General features: G+C 42.6%; 1 protein-coding gene across 1 annotated transcript in view; it reads right to left on the bottom strand.

The window, feature by feature from the left end:
* The window catches only part of SORCS3 (sortilin related VPS10 domain containing receptor 3), a 275,461-nt gene that overhangs the window by 19,768 nt on the left and 237,912 nt on the right, over positions 1-17,781 (bottom strand). The window contains exons 16-20 of the mRNA XM_033065516.2: positions 17,287-17,420; positions 13,077-13,190; positions 10,602-10,773; positions 6,260-6,446; positions 3,190-3,323 (exon numbers count right to left, since the gene is read on the bottom strand). Coding sequence (XP_032921407.1) covers positions 3,190-3,323; positions 6,260-6,446; positions 10,602-10,773; positions 13,077-13,190; positions 17,287-17,420 — 741 coding nt within the window. The remainder of the gene's footprint in view (positions 1-3,189; positions 3,324-6,259; positions 6,447-10,601; positions 10,774-13,076; positions 13,191-17,286; positions 17,421-17,781) is intronic.

A 17,781-nucleotide genomic window follows, 5' to 3' on the forward strand; every position in this document is an offset into this window, starting at 1 on the left:
CTGTTTTGTTTTTATTTAACAGTAAGTAGTGGTATCTCTGTCATTATTGTGACCTGATTTTGTTATATTTTATATAACTCATATATTTTATATATCCTGCCCATGTGAGGAGGAGAATGAGAGAGTGGCTTTAGTGGACAGCTGGTGTCCACTAAAGCAGGGTCAACCCACCACAACTGAAAACCAAAGGTCCAGCCCTCACATTGCCACTGATCTGACAGCTGGTCTGCAGAAATAACTCTTTATTTAGAGAAACTACAGAGATGGAAATAGTGATACTAATCTCTATTGCAAAAGGCCAAAGAGGTCTGAGAGAACAGATAAAGCCATCGTACCATTGCTGTTGTCCCTTCAGTACACTGCCAGTTTGTTTTCAGAGGAAAACTTCTAAACTGTCACCTTCCAGCTCTCACACTTTATCTCATCAGGCTGCCAGCCTGACTGCACTTCACAACAGTGGTCACTTCACAGCCAAATCACAATTTCTACCTGCACAGGCCAGATTGGCAAACACATTTCTCTCTGTCTAGAACACCACCTTCCTTAGACCCCCTCATCCACTGAGCTAAAAAAGCAGTAAAAAAAAAAATTCTTATCACATGGCACACACAGTCCAAGGGCACCAGCTTGTGCCAGCCCTGGAGGCCTAGCTAACATTTACTGAGATATACACAGACCCTGGAGAAGCTGAATGGGCCTCTATCAAACTGCAGTGATATCAGCAATTCTCCTGGAGGTTACAGGTTGTGATTCTGTGCAAAGGCAGATAAGAGGATGCAGTCGGGCCTTTAAAATTACATTTTTTCTTTTTGTATATATGTATGCTGGACATTCCATTATCATGGATGATTTCCCCTCCATCATGGAGTTTTAATACCCAGCCAACTCCTTAATTTTAATTCAAGAACCAAGACCTGGAAACTAACTCTAAATTAAATCAAGTAGTTTAAGGTTCATTTGCTCAAACCTATTAGACACCTGGATACATTTATTAAACTGGACCTATGTTAATCCAGGCAAACTGGCCTTTGGGCTTACTGCAAAAATCAGTACAGTAGAAATTCAGTACAGGAGTTTCAGCAGGGTGGGGAGAGCAGTAGAAGAGTCTCAGCCAGGTCATTTGAGTCTAAGAAAATATTCTCCTGTGCAGCAGCACAGAGAGAGAGAATGCACAGTGACATGAGACACATCTGGTTCTGCCTGGGATGGCTACAGGCTGAACAGGAACAGAAGCTGCAGTCCCTCAGCATGGAAATAAAATATATCATCTAATAATGTCACAATATTACACACCTCATCCTTTAATTCAGTGTCCCCATCTTCCACCTCTACTCAGAGCACCATAGATAACTCATGAGTTGGCACAGAGTAGGACCTGACATGTACATTAAATATGCCAGGAGGAATTTTGATGTGATGCAGACTGCTCTTCTGAAAAAAGGTGGCTGATACAGTTATGTCTGTAGCCCTTGCCATACTTCTGTCAGAGTTAAAGTACATTCCATGAGGTAGCTGGAGATAATGCTCTGCAGAGATTGAAGAGTGCTCTGGGTCTGAGATTCAGACACAGGTTAGTGGCACCACGTTTACTCCTTCATATTTCAGCAAGTGTACAATCATGCCAAGGTGCCAAAGGATCAGCTCCTCCATGTGCAGCTATGTCCAAAGTACCCATCCCAAACACATCCACATCTGCTTGCACTCTGCTGCCTATGGGTCTGAAATTTAAGCTAGAAGTTAAATAAATCATATTTCCAACCCAGAAGTAAGCACTGTGAAAACTGTGTGGAAATCTTCAGCGAACACTGCTGCTTTGCACTACCTTTTCTAGATTGCTTTCTATTTCAAAAAATCTTTTTTAAGGCCCTATTCACAACCAACTTCTACAGTAAGGACAAAAACAACGGCAGGAAAACTCTCTGCCGGAGGGCTTAAGCAGATGATCAAGTTACCAGTACCTGAATTGTCTCAGATGTACTTTAATAGTGTGTGAGCACTGAGCCAAAAATATCTGAACTGTAATGTGATTTTGCATGCCTGTACTTCAGTGCAGTACAAACTACATGGAATTACCTGGTACTTGCAATGGACTGCATGTGCACATGTGGGTGGTTGCCATAGTTCAGCTAGGGCACAGCGACTTGCCAAGTTACAGTAAAAGGTTTTTTCTCCTGAGCTCTTCTGCTGCCTCAGCTGTGCTTCCACAAAAATCAGCAAGTTCTTACAGTCAGCTTCCTAACTGGATGGAAAATCCCAGTAGAAGCAGCACTTACTGCTTTTATTTTGCCTCTCCTGATATTGCTGGGTAAGGTAGCTAGGGTAAGAGGTTAAAACTAAGCAGCTTTGTCAAAGAGAACACAAAATACTCGTGTGCCTATTTTTTATCTCAAGTTCTGTATTTCATGTAAAATCCCTGTTTCTTTCTTCTGGGATCTCACCTCAGTGCACACCTTCAATTGCAAATGTAAACAATGAGGTGCCTTAAACTGCTTTTGTAAATAGCAGCAGAAAGTAACAACAACTAATAACAGCTGTGCATTTCACAACTGTAAGAACAGAGAATAGTGCCTATCTCACTTCTAAAGCCTATGATAAAAACTGTAGCTAATAGGCAATCCTGCTCTCTTCATTTTAAAGCAAGATGTTAACTTGTATTTTCACTTACTTTAACTATTGCTAAAAAAGCTCTTTATAATACCTACAGTTACAACACACATAATTTGAAAACTCACTACAAAGAAGTCTCATCTCCCTCTCTAACACAGCCAGACTCTTCAGCTAGAAATTCCAGATACAACTGTTTATTTGAACACCAAGAGCTTTAAAGTACTGTGTTGCAATCCAGCATTATGTACTGCACACTGGCACATAATGGAAACCCCCCTGGTTATTTGAACACCAGCAGTTGTTAAACGCTGTGTTGAAAGCCAGCATCATTCCACACGTAGCTCAGTTAAGTTGCAAGTGAGCACTGGTAATAACAGTGGTCTTCAAATCTCAGTAGGGCTGACAACAACCAGATGGACAAAGTAATGACTCCTACAACACAAGACAGAAGGACACAAATTCACAAAGGTTGAAGTTCAGATAATGACAACCCTTTCCTGACAAGTTAAAAACCAAACAAGACAGTTCCCTGACTGTTGTGACAAGTTTAGGAAGCAAAACTGAGCCAAAGGATATCTATACCTTGGTGCTGTTGCCAAACCACCAGAAGTAGGTGAGTGTGCCTGCCTGGCTGGGCCAAACTACTGCAGTAATGTTGACATCCTTGTTTCTGATGGCAACAAAGGGGACACTCAGATGGACGTGCTCCACTGGACCTGTGGGAACAGAGTTCATTATGAAAGGCTTTGAGTTAAATCCTCCCTGCACAGCTGTGAACAGCAAGGATCTTTCCTTTAAATAAATCAAAAGTCCTATGTCAGCAGTGAGCGAGAGTCTAGCTTGGAAATAAAAGAGAATTTCAGCAGTCAATGAACAACAGAAAAAGATAATCAGATTTAAAAATACTTTCCCTCCCCCCCTCCATTATGCACATTTTTCATAGTGCTAATTTTCAGACAGGGTCAGCACTGTGTTTAGAAGAAATTTTTAAATGCATTTAGTAGAAGAACAATGAACTGGCTTTGCATTATATAGGGAAGTTTCTATTGAAAGCCATAAGGATAGGACACAAGAATGGGATAGGACACAAGTGCGAAAGAAGGTTTTTCCTTGAAAATACAGACACTGAATATCTAAGATTTGTGGGAAAAGCATTTTAGCCAAGATGGCTTCAATCTGGTTAGTAAGAGGCACTTATGGCTTGATTAAATACCCCCAACAGTTTTTTAAAAGGTCTCCAAAATAAAGACTCATGATTTTGGAAATCACTGGTATCTTTTTGACTTAGGCCTGACCTTGGGAGGTCTTTGGGGGTCTAGGAAAACGTCAGGAATCGCTTGAAAGATGTGCACACTGGCATAACAAAGCCTGTTACTGTCAGAAGCACTGGATTCTGAAAGAGTTAATAAAATAACTAAGTACCAATGCAAAGTTGTATCTAATAAATGCAAATACCCAGAATAAATCCAGGGCATGAAGCCCTGAATTCAGAAGGCAGATCCTCTCTAGGAAAAACAATACGTGTAAAAAATACTGAGGTTTTGTTTGGTAGTTTGTTTAAAGCTTCTACTATTTCCATTGTTTTTGTTCTTGTTTAATCTTTTGGTTTTGCTGGTACTGAATTTCAGCTGATAAGTGCTGCCCATCAGACAGTGTTACTTCCTGGGTAGTACCTTTAAAACACAGCAAACTGACAGACTATCCCTGTGAGATGGAAAGGACAAAATAAGAAAAGTCAGAATCTTTTTTTTTTTTTTGCAAGACATTCATTCTGGGAAGCAGGAAATTTGGTGATTTTAACTGAGACAATCCTCTTGTGTTACCTCTTAGCACGAAATGGGGACATTAATCAGTTCTCCATCTACTTGGATTACAAAGATTGTGGAGAGCAAGAGCTGTTCTTTTATCACTGGAACATAAAGCTCCAAGCACAAAAGGACCCTATTTTTGCTTTTGACACCTTAAAACCTGATCTTTTTTTCCTCCTTTCCCCAAGAGATCTCTACCAGCAAGTCACTCCTGAGCTCTGACCATAGGAAGCACTCTGGGTTTGCAAGAACAGCAGGTTCCCCTAAATATTTTGTGACAGTGCAATTAAGAGGAAAAACACTAATATATTTGCTTCATTTAAATATCAAAATAAGCAACTTGTCAGCAGATTCCAGAAAGCTGAAAAGTTAAATGGCTGCTAGTAGAGCATCAGGGTAGAAAATTAATGTTGCTTGAGGCCAAGGAGCCTTTTTCTCTCTTTTTTTTTAGCACAGGATCCCAGTACCAGAGTGATTATACAGTAAGAATGATTCTCAGGCATATTTGCCTGCACATCTGAACTTCAAGGTCAAACCTCCTATATTGACCAGTACTTCCAAATATATTAAAAGTTTAGTACTGAGGTGTCATCTTATTTCAGCATTAGCATGAATGTAAGTGCTTGCCAAATATTTCCCTAGAGATGATGATAATAAATTGGCCACCTAAGAATGTTATAAAAGTCAAAGGAGAGATATGAAAGGTTGATGAAGAAAAGGGTGGAGCAGCAAAACCAGGTCTCTTGTTGCATTCTATTTTAAAATGCTCACCATGAAAAAGTAGTTCCTTTGAGAAAAATCAGATAGTCCATACAAATCTGGTTGTTATTACCAGGTAACCATCACTTTTGTCAGCTAATGGCCCAAGGTGAAGCAAAAAACAGTTAATGCTCTAATAACAGGTTGTTAAGTGCAGCCATGATTGACTTTGAGGGAATTATGAGCATAATAAAAGCTTCAAGGAACATTTATTCCTTCACACAGGGAGCTGGAAATTAAAATGGAGAAAAAAGTTCTTGAGTTTTAGAAATTTCTAATGTGCTTCCTTTCAGGAGAAAAGCTCAATGTAAGACATTCTGACAGGTAAAGAGGGAAGGCAGACATGGCTATGATCACCATTAGGGGCAAAATTGGTGGGGTGCATCTGAACACAGAAGATCTAATGGTCTGAGACTAGATCAAAGAACTGGGCTCTTTTTGGTCTCATCCTGCATTCCATCATCTTTGCTCTTCCCTTTGAGAAGTTAACTGAGAGCTCTGTATTTGAGCTGCTCACATGTCAGCTGGAGAGAAATTGCACTGATCTACCAAACAGGACAGAAACATCAGGGGTGCATGTCAAACACATGAAATGTGAAAAGCAGCACATTAGCCCTCAGCACATTCATATCTCAGGAAGCATGCTCAGCATAATGCTTCTATTTCATTAAATTAGCACTGTAAACTCTGAAATTCTGAATAAGTGACTCAAAATTTAGCAGTTTAATCTAATCCTCTTGGAATGAGACATACTGAAAATACACATTAGGACTTTGTTTCATGTGCTGCTTGGTATCTGACTCTTTCAGAAAGCCCAATAGACTTCTTCAGACTTTTCTCCACAACTCTGAGGACTGCAAATATACTCATGTTAAAAAAAAACCCCTTGCCTTTCCCTTTATCATTCAATGAAGTCTATTTAACAAGTTAGAAGAGTGCCTAGAAGCCCAAGCCTTTGGAAGAGCATGAGCTGCATGTGTACATGGGTTTGCGTCTACGTTTGGAAGCTACAGGGACGACACTGAAGCTGCAGGAACTTTCAGTGAGATTGTCACCCAAGGAATCTGGCAGGTGGAAGTACTCACAGACCACGTGCAGGAAGAGGACAGCAGTGTCTGAGCCCAGGCTGTTCTCTGCATATGCTGTCACCTGGAAGATTCCAGCACTCTTGTACACGTGCCGGACGCCGTCCTCCACGGGGCTGAAATTGGCGTAGGACACTGCAATGCCATCTCCAAAATCAAGCTGGATGTTTGTCCTTTGGAGGTCACCCTGCAACAGAAAAGGTTGATAAAAGGGATTCATAATACCCTCCATCCCACTTAGCTCCATTTCATTAGGATGGACACAAAGCAGTAACTTTTCAAAAAACGCCAAGCTTTGTTCTGTCATTCCCCACAGTGGCAAGACACAGACAGCAAACGACCAACATCTCATCCTAAAGTAACTGAAACAGGTGACATGAATCATCTCTTGCAAATATCCACCCCTGATTATACAGAGTTTAGAAGACCAGTTTCATCTAGATATGCAGCTTCAGGATGGCTGAATTTATACAGGTTGAGTCCCACGGTGAGGACTGACAGATTTACGTTTTTTTTTTCTAATGTCAGTCAACACAGAGACAGGGCCTGGATACACAGGAGAATGAAGCAGATGATGAGAAAATCTCTTCTAGGATTACTGTCAATGACAGTTATTAAATGAAGGAGGGAAAAACAGACAAGAAATTCCAGCACCACAGGTATTGTCTGGAGACAGAAGTTGCACTGTTTTAGTTTAAATCATGCTTTAAACCACTGTAGTCCATCTGTACAAATGTCTGTTATTTCGGTTTCTGGGAGCCTTATTTTATACTTGCCCCCAGCTGACTAATGTAACACAAAACAAGGCTAATTTAAACAAAGCTAAAGCCCACTGCAGTGATTTCACTAAACTGAAATAAAACTACAACTCAGATTAAATCTCTGTAGCTTTAGCTTTCTGCATATATATAAGATGTATTGTGCCAAGTAATTTCCTTTCATGAAAGATCTGCACTATATTCACTGGGGGTGAAAAAGATACCACTACATTTTGGAGATGTTCCTAGCCCCAAACTGAAGTAAATCCCTAGATATATTGAAGATGTGATCTGAAAGTAAAAATAAAAAATAAAAAAGAAAAGAAAGAAAAATCTCTGCTCATAAATTTACTTTTTTTTTTTAATAGGAAATTCAGAAATATTTTACAGTCATCTTGTAAACCCCATCGTAGCTGTAAATGCACAGGAAGAACACACAAGAAGCCAGAACACAATGAAGCAGGTCCCATATGTAGAAAATCAGGACCCTAGCAGCCCCCACAGAATTTATCCTCCTCATAGATTATACCTGCATGAAGAAGTCAGAGTGCAGGAAGGGTATTTTTCAGATGTCAATTTAGTTTGAGAATGTACTTAGGGTCTTCAGACACTCATATAACCAGGATTATTGCATGAAGTTTTTGAAATATGGATATTTGATTATATTTGTTGGTTCTTACGCCTTCCTTGCTCCATCATTCCCATTCCATGGGAGCCAGGAGAGTTTTGACTATTGACTTGATCAGGGCACTTCATTTTCACCTCTGCCCTACTTAGACATTAAAAATTCACTATAAACCAAAGAGCAGTCAGAAAGGACTAAAGTGGTAGTGACATTAAAACGTACCTATAATATTGAGTAGTCAATAACATCCTTTAGACAGAGAGCTTTTAAAGTCACTCTAAAAAATTCTCTAGCAGGATCAAAATTACACTCTTGAGATATTCAGTTATTTGATAGAAAGGCTCCCACAGCTTGTTAAACCTTTCAAAACCACTTCTCAAGGGAACGCACTAAGACCCCAAGTCCATCTCATACAGAAGATACGGAACAAAGGATAAAAATTTGATCTGGGCTGGATTCATCACTGATGACCTCAGGCTGAAATCTCTTGCACCAATCATGGCAGCTCATCTCCCTTGCCTCACAGTTCTCTTTTCTATTTCGTTCTTACTTCTATCTGAAATGAGATGTTTTCACGTAGAGAAGCAGGAACAGATTTTTCATGACTAAACAGCAGCTGATGATCTTTTCACCCAATTATTTTTTATTTTCTTTTCACCCAATTCAGGTGGGTCTTCAATGTAAAGGCTGCCCATCACACTAATCATGTTTTCTTTCTCCTTCCCATACCTCTGTATCCAGTATATAAAATACTAAACCAAGCACACTAGTCCCACACAAAGATGTCAGATATTCTGGAGTTTATAAATATAAATTAAAATAGAAGGAAGTGGAGACATTTCAAAAGGAAAAAGAAATCATTGCTGTCCATTGCTGTCAAGAGGCACATTTTGTTGCTTTAAGCCCCATAAATAACTGAAAGGGAACAAGGTGTGGACAGTGACAAAGACTGGCTCTGAGTATGGGAATCAGTGAACAGACGTGATCAAGAACACAACTCCACAACAGCTATTGGCAGTCTATTATCTCTTTGTGATCAAAACCAAATTCAGAATTTTTTTAAAAAGTCTAAAAAGGTTCTTATCTCTTCATGTTCCCTTACATGTATACAGTCCAGCCCCTTATTCCCAAAAACACAGAAAAAACATCAGTCACTCTGTATTTCTTTGTCCGTAGTCATTGCCACACACTTATTCTGAATACCACTGTGAAGAATCCTACTAAAGCTAATTCTATAAATCCTGAGAAATTCCGGTTTTGATTAAGTATGATAAAGTTTTAATTTTCCACTGACAGCTAAAGGTCAGTCACCTCCATCCATGGAGGGTGTGTACTGGAAGGCAGGGAAGAATTGCTGGCTCATCAGGGTGAGTGTGACAGAGCTGATGGAGAGCACACAGATGTGTCCATAGGAGGGTTGGCCAGGCTGCTGTTTGCCTCAGAGAGTAAACTTAGGTACAAAACTAGCACCAGTAAACAGACTGACCAGAGGAGCTGGAGGAAGCCAGGAATTAATTTGCAGCAAGGTAAGCAATAATTAAAACCTCTAAAGAAATTATTTCTTCCAAGTCATAAGGAAATCTTTGGCCACAATTCCTCTCAGGCTCACACTAAAAGACTGGAATATCTTTGTCCAAAATCTCAGTGTTCTTTTTCTTTTCTTCTTGAAAGTCTATTATTTTAAGAAACAAACTCAACACACAATTTTCTGTGGAATAAGCTGTTCACCCACAGAGAAATGTCCTGAAGATCCTCTTTCCTTAGAAAAAAAAAAGTTGTTCCAATGAAATGTTTTTCTAACTACCATTATTTTTCAACAACAGACATGAGAGTGAACACCCTCACATATTTATTCAGCTGCCTTTTCAATCTCTAAATCCTTCCAAAGATTCCACTCTTCAGCTACCTTGACTGCTGCCTTATTCCCCATCTGTTTATCATTCTTCATACGCAGCAGTTCCACTTGAGTTCCTTAATAAATTACTAGTTGATTCCTAATTTTTAGATTATATCTGTTCTTTTCTGAACTCCCACTCACAGTGTCTACACAAATTGTCTTACCATGTCAAGTCTGCAGAATAGAAAAGAAGCAGCAAGTAGACAAGAAATCCCCCTTGTATAAAAGCAGAGCATGCATGAACCTCTGAGGAAGTAGTAAAGAGGCCCTGTCAGATTAGTGTGGTCCCAGTGAAATACTTAGCTGCTATATGAGAATTTAATTTTGTGTGAGAATGTGTCTGTCTGTGGAGTGTCTGCCTCAGCTGTCTCCAGCTACTGCTCCAAAATAACATACACAGGACAGAAAATAGGACGAAAAAAAGTTGCGCTTCTCCAGCACCACCCCAGTCCCTGGCCACAAGAGTCTCAACATTCGGATGCTTTTGGCAGCAGCATGGTCTGGTGTCACTTGTGCTACTGCTGGCTACAGAGGGAATTGTGCCAATAGATAAATACAATAGATAAGGGCTGGGGGCTAGAGGTGCTTTGAGGAGGCTCATTGCCCACTGCAAAATAACAATCCCCCTCATTGTTCCCCACGAGTGTGAACATGTTCCCCACTACTCTTAACCTTTCCCAGAAAAGCAGAAGTTAAACCTTCTAATCCCAGATATAGACTTGTTGATCACAGAAACACCACTTCTGCCTCCTAAACTCCATAAACTGCAGTTTACTAGAGGCAGCAAGAAGTGAGTGGGGAAATAAATCTGTCTTTCTTTGGCATCAATATCATCACTGATAGAAAAGATAACCAAACACCTTTGGTGTGACCCAATATGACCTGCTTGTATTTGCCACTATAGCCTTCAATTCTCTTAAATTCTTTAAGTCTCATAAATCTCAGGAACATTCAGATTTTCATGATCCCCCTTGATGGCTATTCTCCTCTCAGCAACCTAAAAAGTGAAGGGAAAGAAAGCCAGTCCTGCCACAAAAAGGTTTCCTGAGGCCACTGACACACCTCTTCCATGAGGATGATGAAGGTGGCGTTGTGCCCCTGCTCCAGGACCAGTTTCCCATCAGAAGTGAGGATGTGCAATCCCCGAGGTGCCTTTCCAGGGCATTTCTCCATCCTGGCCATGTACTTCTCTCTCAAGCCATCTGTGCAGTTGTTAGACACAATCCTTCGGTACCTGGGGAACGGGAACAGAAGGACATCAGGCTCAGACAGTGGGCAGAAAAGTTATTTTGCTTTGGTTTTGTTTTCCCTCTCCACATTAATGTATGTGTATTTTCAAAGGCTAACTCTCTGCATGATCCCCTCACTGAAAGGAAAACTCAGTGAAACCCAATGCTTTATTAAGTAGGAGAAAGCCAAACCAATCACAATTCAACTTTCTCCAGAGATTCTCAGCAGCATCACTGAGAAGAGACACATTGTGGAGGTGAATTACTCTGCCCTACTGAAACGCAGAGAATTCCTTCAACCCAACATCTGCAGGATTGCATCCTGCATCCCAGCTTTTTAATTATACCATTAATTAGGCTTTGTCTGCTTCTATTGGGCTAGAGGGCACTTGAAAAAAAATACGCCAAGGGCTTTGCCCAGTTAAGTTTCAAAATTATTTGAGGTAAAGGTTTTCCTCTTGGCTTTTCTTGGAAGAGCTTGGTTAAACAGCAAGACACTTGGCTATTTCTGGTATTGTTGAGGAGGGGTACAGTAATTTCACGAATACAAGCCGCACCAATTTGACCAAAATTTTGGTGGAAACCCGGAAGTGCGGCCAATATTCCGGGGCGGCTAATCTATTAACAAAATTCTAAAAGCTGCCAACACGGAAGTGAGAGCCCGCGGCAGCCCCAAGCCAAGCTGGAGCCCGGCCGGCCCCGGCAGAGGTGGGAAAGCCTGGCAGAGGCGGGGCCAGCAGTGTTGGGGGCGGGCGGCTGAGCCTGAGCCAGCAGGGCGGGGCAGGGAGGGCGGCAGAGCCTGAGCCAGCAGGGCGGGGGAGCCCGGGAGAACTGGGGCTAGCAGTGCAGGGGAGCATGGCAGAAGCAGGAAGGCCGGCGGGTGGGGCTGCCTGGCAGCGGGGGAAGCCCAGCAGAATCGGGGCCAGCAGCGTGGGGGAGCCTGGCGGTGCGGGGGCCTGCAGTGCCGGCCAGGGCGAGGAAACGCGGCGGTGGTGCAGACGGGAGGGGGCGGCCGGCGAGCCCGCCGGCGGGGCTAGGGAACACGGCAGCGGGGCGGTGCTGACGGGAGAGGGGGGCCAGCGAGCCCGGCGGCGGCGGCAGCATCACCTGGCCAGCCCCGCCGAGCCGTGGCGCTGAGCTGGGCCACCCGGCCCCGTCGGCAACCATGAGCGGGCTGAGCCTGCCTGGCCCCGCCCCGAGCCAGTAAAGCCCGCTATGCCGCGATCCTGTTACTAATTGGCCAATTTGTGAAAGCGGCGCACGGATTCTCGCTACGAACGAAAGTGCGGCTAATATTCGGGGTGCGGCTTATCTATTGACAAAGACAGCAACATTGTCGAGGCACCGGGGGTGCGGCTTATAATCCGTGCGGCTTGTATTCGTGAAACTACTGTAACCTTTTGTATTAATTTCATACCAACCCCAATTATTTTCTTGTTGTGTCTGTCAAGAAGGCTACAAGCAGTCATAAGGGCCAAGGCTCCTGCAATTACATCCCATATTTAAAGCAACTTTTCAGCTGAAAGGGGGGGGTCTCTGAGGTCAAATGTCTCTGGACTCCCAGCAGCCTCACTTCATCAAGCCACCTGCACCAACCAGCCAGCAAGAGAGCTGGCTCCTGCCATAACCATCGAGCAGGCAGGACACAGAATCACCCCTACCAAATCTGCAGGGCCTAGAAAGAACATTGCCATTTTGCACTAGCCAGTGGAATTCAAGTCTTCCTGCATGATAGTAGAGCATTTGCAAAGTGATGCTGCCATAATAAACCAACACTTGCCATCTCTTCTGGGTTAGACCAGGAGAAATCAGCACATGAAGCTTGTCTGAAATGCAAGGCATTGTATGTACAAAGTGAAAATGGCAGAGGAAGAAAACATAAAAGAGGCTAAAAACTGCTCATTTGAGCCTTCCTAGAAGCTGATATAAATAGGAGCTGTAAGATGGTAAGAGGTTCAATAAAACACAACGTGAAATACCTCAAACCTGTCCTTTTAAATGTTCAGCTGTCTCTCAGACAGACCTTTTTGATTTGTGTTTTAATTTGGCAACGAAGGGGAGCTCCAAGTCTAGGCTCCAGGGATCCCACATCACTTGCTAGCAATGCAATATCTACGTGTCACTTATGTTAATGTGCTGCTCCCTCTCTCTGAGGAGCAAGGCAATTTTCCATACAGATGCTGTTGCAAGCATCACCTCATGGATAAGACTGAAAAAGAGCATAATGGGATGCAGAGAAAAGAAGAGCTACCCAGGTTCTCTTGTCTACTGCAGTCACCAAAGCAGACAGATTGCAAGGTGCACTTACCCAGTGCTGTTCCAGTAGTTCTGACCAGCGTTGCAGTCCTTGGACAGGGAGGATGGGCTGAACCAGAAGGCTGGGATGCACTGGTTGTTGCTGTGTCTCTCATATCCATAGTCACTGTGGAGACAAGTCATGAGGCCATCACTGTGCCCTCCACTAGAGCTAGCTCAGAGTTTTAGGTGATGTCCCCAGAGCAGCTGTGTATTGCTGGTTCTCTCCTGGCATGGCACAACATCACGGACTGGGCTCATCCAGAGACAAAGTGCTGGACTAGTTTGAGAGGCAGGAACACAATTCACTGAAGGATTTTGATCCCAACAACAGCAGAGCTACAAACCTTACAGAGTACTGGAGGACTTGTGCTTCATTTGGTAACATGACATGACAGAGATTCAGAAAGAATATTGCATTGTTCGTTTCTTTTCTTATTAATCTCTAACTTAAATTTCACTTTTTGAGTTCTTTTGGTTTGTTTACTTTTTGCAGTCTTTCTTTTAGAACGAACCAGGCTAATTCTAAGATCCAATGTCACTTTTTCACAACAGTGGCTAGGAATATAAAACACCAGGAGCACTTCCTGAACAGCTAGCCACAGTATGTATATTTACCTATGTTAATGGGCTCCCTGACTGAGATGTGGCTTGCCTGAGAGAAAAAAACAGCTGATGTTTTTCCAACACTAAACAAAAACACAGCCAACTTCATAGTCTAAGGATTACATGGCACTGTGTCACACAGGGAAGGCAATCCAGGGTATTGATTCTTCCTTGGACCACCTAAGAGTGGAAGTGAACAGAGCCACATCCAAAACTACTTTTTACAGCTGCCTTTGTGTGCCAATACAATGATGAAGCAATAGGATTAATCCAAAGCTTTCCATAAGTTTCAATAGGGTCTGGATCAGGTTTCTATGTGCAGTCTTTATTGACAAGCTGGATTCAAAGGACAAATAAAAAGAGATTCTGGATTTTTGCCTGCAGCAAGTTAACAAATGCCAACATGCTAAACCTCTGTGAAAACACAGACACTACAGAAGCCACTGTCTTGAAAGTATTCTGTGTCCTTTAGGACACTCTGAGTTTTATCCTTCCCCTGTTCAGAGCCTGAACTGCCAACAGAAAGTCTCTAGGAAGAGCTTTGGTGAGACAAAATTGTGCTATGTCCCCAATGACCCAGGCTGCTACTGTTCTTTTTTTGGAGGGCAAAAATTCTGTAAGCTACTTTAAATGGTTTGGAGATTCCCTAATGCTCTTTCTCTCAACATTCAATTTAATCATTCTCAGTGGGTCCGACCTGCACAGTCAAAAATGCCTGGCAGGGACTTTGTAATTAAAAATATTCAGGAGGAGCTGTACTTTGCCCCAAAGAAGAAAAGAGCTCCATAAATATTTAATAAAATTAAAGACAACATTGCTGTGTGCCCTTAAGGTTCTGTGCTTGTTCATTAACTTCTGGTAAATGTATATTAAAACCTCACATGCTGCCCACCTTCTCTCTCATAAGCCCCAGGGTTTGCATAAGTTAAGGAAATAATCAAGTCCAGCTGCTGTGCTGTCTTTCTCAGGAAAGCTATCTTGACAGAGTAAATAAAGAAGCAGGAGGAGGGAAAAGAACACTCAGCAAGCACTTTAATATCACTTATGAGATCCTTCTGTCATTCTCTCTGTTAAAGAAAGGCCAGGATTTGCTTCTGGAAATGACTGCAAGGGTTGGCAGGAGTCACCCCTGATCTTGACTCATAAGGATTTGTTGAACTGGGGCATAACTGTGATTTATGCCCCTGAATTTTAGATCAGCCTCATCACTAAGTGCAGGGAGCAGCACTGCAGCCATGAGGCAGGCAGGGGCAAGGGCACTGTGACCGAGTGGGAGGGAGCACAGCCCTCACAGCATGTGCTGGAGGGCTCCTGCAGTTACTGTCCAATCCCCACAGCTCTCAAGGGCAGGTGTCATCACAGCATGGGGTGCTCCAAACCCAAAACCAGCTCTGTGCTCACACAGTGCTGGCTGCTCACCCTCCTCCTTCCCCTGACAGGACCTGCTCCGCTCAACCCAAGCCTCAGACTAGTCAGGGCTTTCAAGAACAACTGGCAACTGTGAGCCCAGACAGAAGAGCCTGAGTGGACATTTTTCCTTGAAAAGGAACCCTTCTTTTTTTTTGAAAGAGCATCAAGTGAAAATAGGAGCTGTCCTTTCATGTGTCCTGTCCACCTTTTAGTGAGCAAAGGCACTTGTCAGCATCTCCCCTTCTCATACTGACATCCCAAGGAAGGCAGATGAATCTAGAATATATTCTGGAACAACCTGTGTCTTGCCACTGACTAAGCAACTGTCTCATCCTTTAGAAGTCACGAATCAGAGCAGATGAGTCCACCCTTCCTCTCTGAAAAATCACTTTTAAAATAATCAAGCTCGGTGCCCCACTTCCAGCACTGCCAGTATCTTCCTCAAATGGACTGTCTCACAATTCTTCCAGTCAGCCCTGCTGAGTAGCATCAAAAGTCACCAAAAAGTTTCTTCTGATTCTTCATCACCAGCTATAACAATTTTGCAACTGGAAGCCAATTAACCATCCTTTTGGCAGTGTAGGGTCTGGAACAAAAGCCAGCTTGTTGTCCTCTAATTGCATTTCCTCTGCAGGACTGACAAGTTTAACAGCAATATCCTTTCATATTAGGGGGAAAGAAGCAAAAATGATACTGAATGGATGCAAGGAACCTGTCAAGTGATTGAAAAAGTGAATTCTGAGGCAGACCCTTTACAAGGCAGCATTTAAGGCCAATTCAGCTACCATAGTTTTCCACTTACTGCTTAGAAAAGACAAACTTTACTATGAAAATATAAAGCAGGTGAGGAAAAGACAGTGCTAAGGAAAAAAACCCAAACAAATTCATAAGCATCTCTGGAGATTGGTGCTGGATCCACCCCAGAGGCCTATGCAGTGCCAAGGGCAGATACTGCAAGGCAAGATAGCTTGTCCTGCAAGTTCCCATCACAAGAACGAAGGGGAAAGATCTCATGAGTCAAGATATGGACTCTCAGATGTAATCTTGACATTAGGAACAAATTAAACAGCCATCCAGATCAGATTAAAATCTCTGTTCTATATCCCTGACTCTCTCTCAAAGACAAACTCCTACAATATTCAAGAAAATACTCTGGTCAATATTTTTTCTAAATTTTGCTGCATTTCACTATGACCATGCTCTAAAAGAGTCTGTGAGTCTCAGCTGTGACCTAAATCCAAATAAATGTACAGCTCTCATACCTCACACCTCTTCAGAAAGTATTTGAAGGTAGGTGAAGTGTTCAGGAATAACACCAGTACTGATTGACACTGATCCTGAATTACCTGCTATAAAGATTAAGATGTTTTCTCAGCTGATCATCTTTCAGGGTATTTTGAATTCCATTTAAATGACACTGATCATTTAAGCTCAAACATCACAGACACTGACAGTCTTAAATCTTAGAATTATTGCCTATCACAGGTGTCACGTAGGAATTCCTTGTGCAGAGATCCTGACATGCATTTTCCCATCTCCTATCTCTGATTGTCAAGCAACAGCAAGCACTGTCTCATTTTTCCCTTCTTTATTTTTAGGCTGCTTTCAAAGGGACCTTAAAGCAATTTGAAAATTATGGTCCCATTAAGTTAGAAACACCAATATTTATGCAAAATAAGTAGTTATATCTGACAAGGGTGGGCTGTACAGTCATGTCACAGAAGCCCTTTCAGAAATTTTTCAATAAAACATTGTTAAGAAGCAATAAACTGTTCCCAGCAATTCAGAGGAATAATGATAAAAATGCGCATGTTTTGCTGGCTTTCCCCCTAGGAAGTCAATGACCTTAGGAGTGAGGACAGAGAAATACCCTCCCTCTTCTGAAAGGAATATGTTTTGGACCAGAGAAGTCCTGGTTGTCACTATTCTGGAATGACAGACATAAAATGTCCATCAGTGTTTGCAATTATTTTGTTTAGAATTCCAGGCTTGGATTTCTCATGGAGATGAACAAATATTTCCTGCAGATGAAGGGAAAGCCTCCTTCCCTCAGCAGGTTTGGGGGCTATATGATATACCTCTGCTATATTATATGATCACAGCCATAAAGCTGCATGACACCCAGCTCCTCTGCAAGGTTTTCTGTCTGGGTAGTATTTCAGCACAAAACCACAGCCCTGCCCAAGTCCCCAGAGCCACATACTCACCACTCAAAGTCTCCTTGGCCACAGACACAGGGCTCAGACACCACAGTTTGGGAATAGTCCCGACCTAGGGAACACTGGACTCCAGGCTTGCGTTTTTTATAGATCTTCCTCTCTCCCATGACACAAGGCTCCCCCTTCATTGGCCAAGGAACAAGAGGAGAAACACAGTTGTAGTGGCAGCTGGGGCTTAAATGGAGCATTTTTTCAAAAGACACAAAAGGCAATGAAAACGAGCATTTAATCACTGGGAGGGTGGGGAGTTGGAGTCCTGCTCTCTTTGTGGCTTTGCAAAATCAAAAGTCTCCGTGGGAGGATTGATGAGCACAGTGTGCTCAGCACTGAGCTGGGATGCCAATGCCAATGTGCCCAAAATGCCTGGATGCCCAAGCCATCACACCCACTTGTGTCACATTTCAGAAGGCATCCACCAATGTCTAGTTCTGTGAATTATCCTGAAAACAATGTGGGTGTACACCAGGGTTTCTTCCATAGGTC

Source organism: Catharus ustulatus, chromosome 8, assembly GCF_009819885.2.
Source record: "Catharus ustulatus isolate bCatUst1 chromosome 8, bCatUst1.pri.v2, whole genome shotgun sequence".
NCBI lineage: Eukaryota > Metazoa > Chordata > Aves > Passeriformes > Turdidae > Catharus > Catharus ustulatus.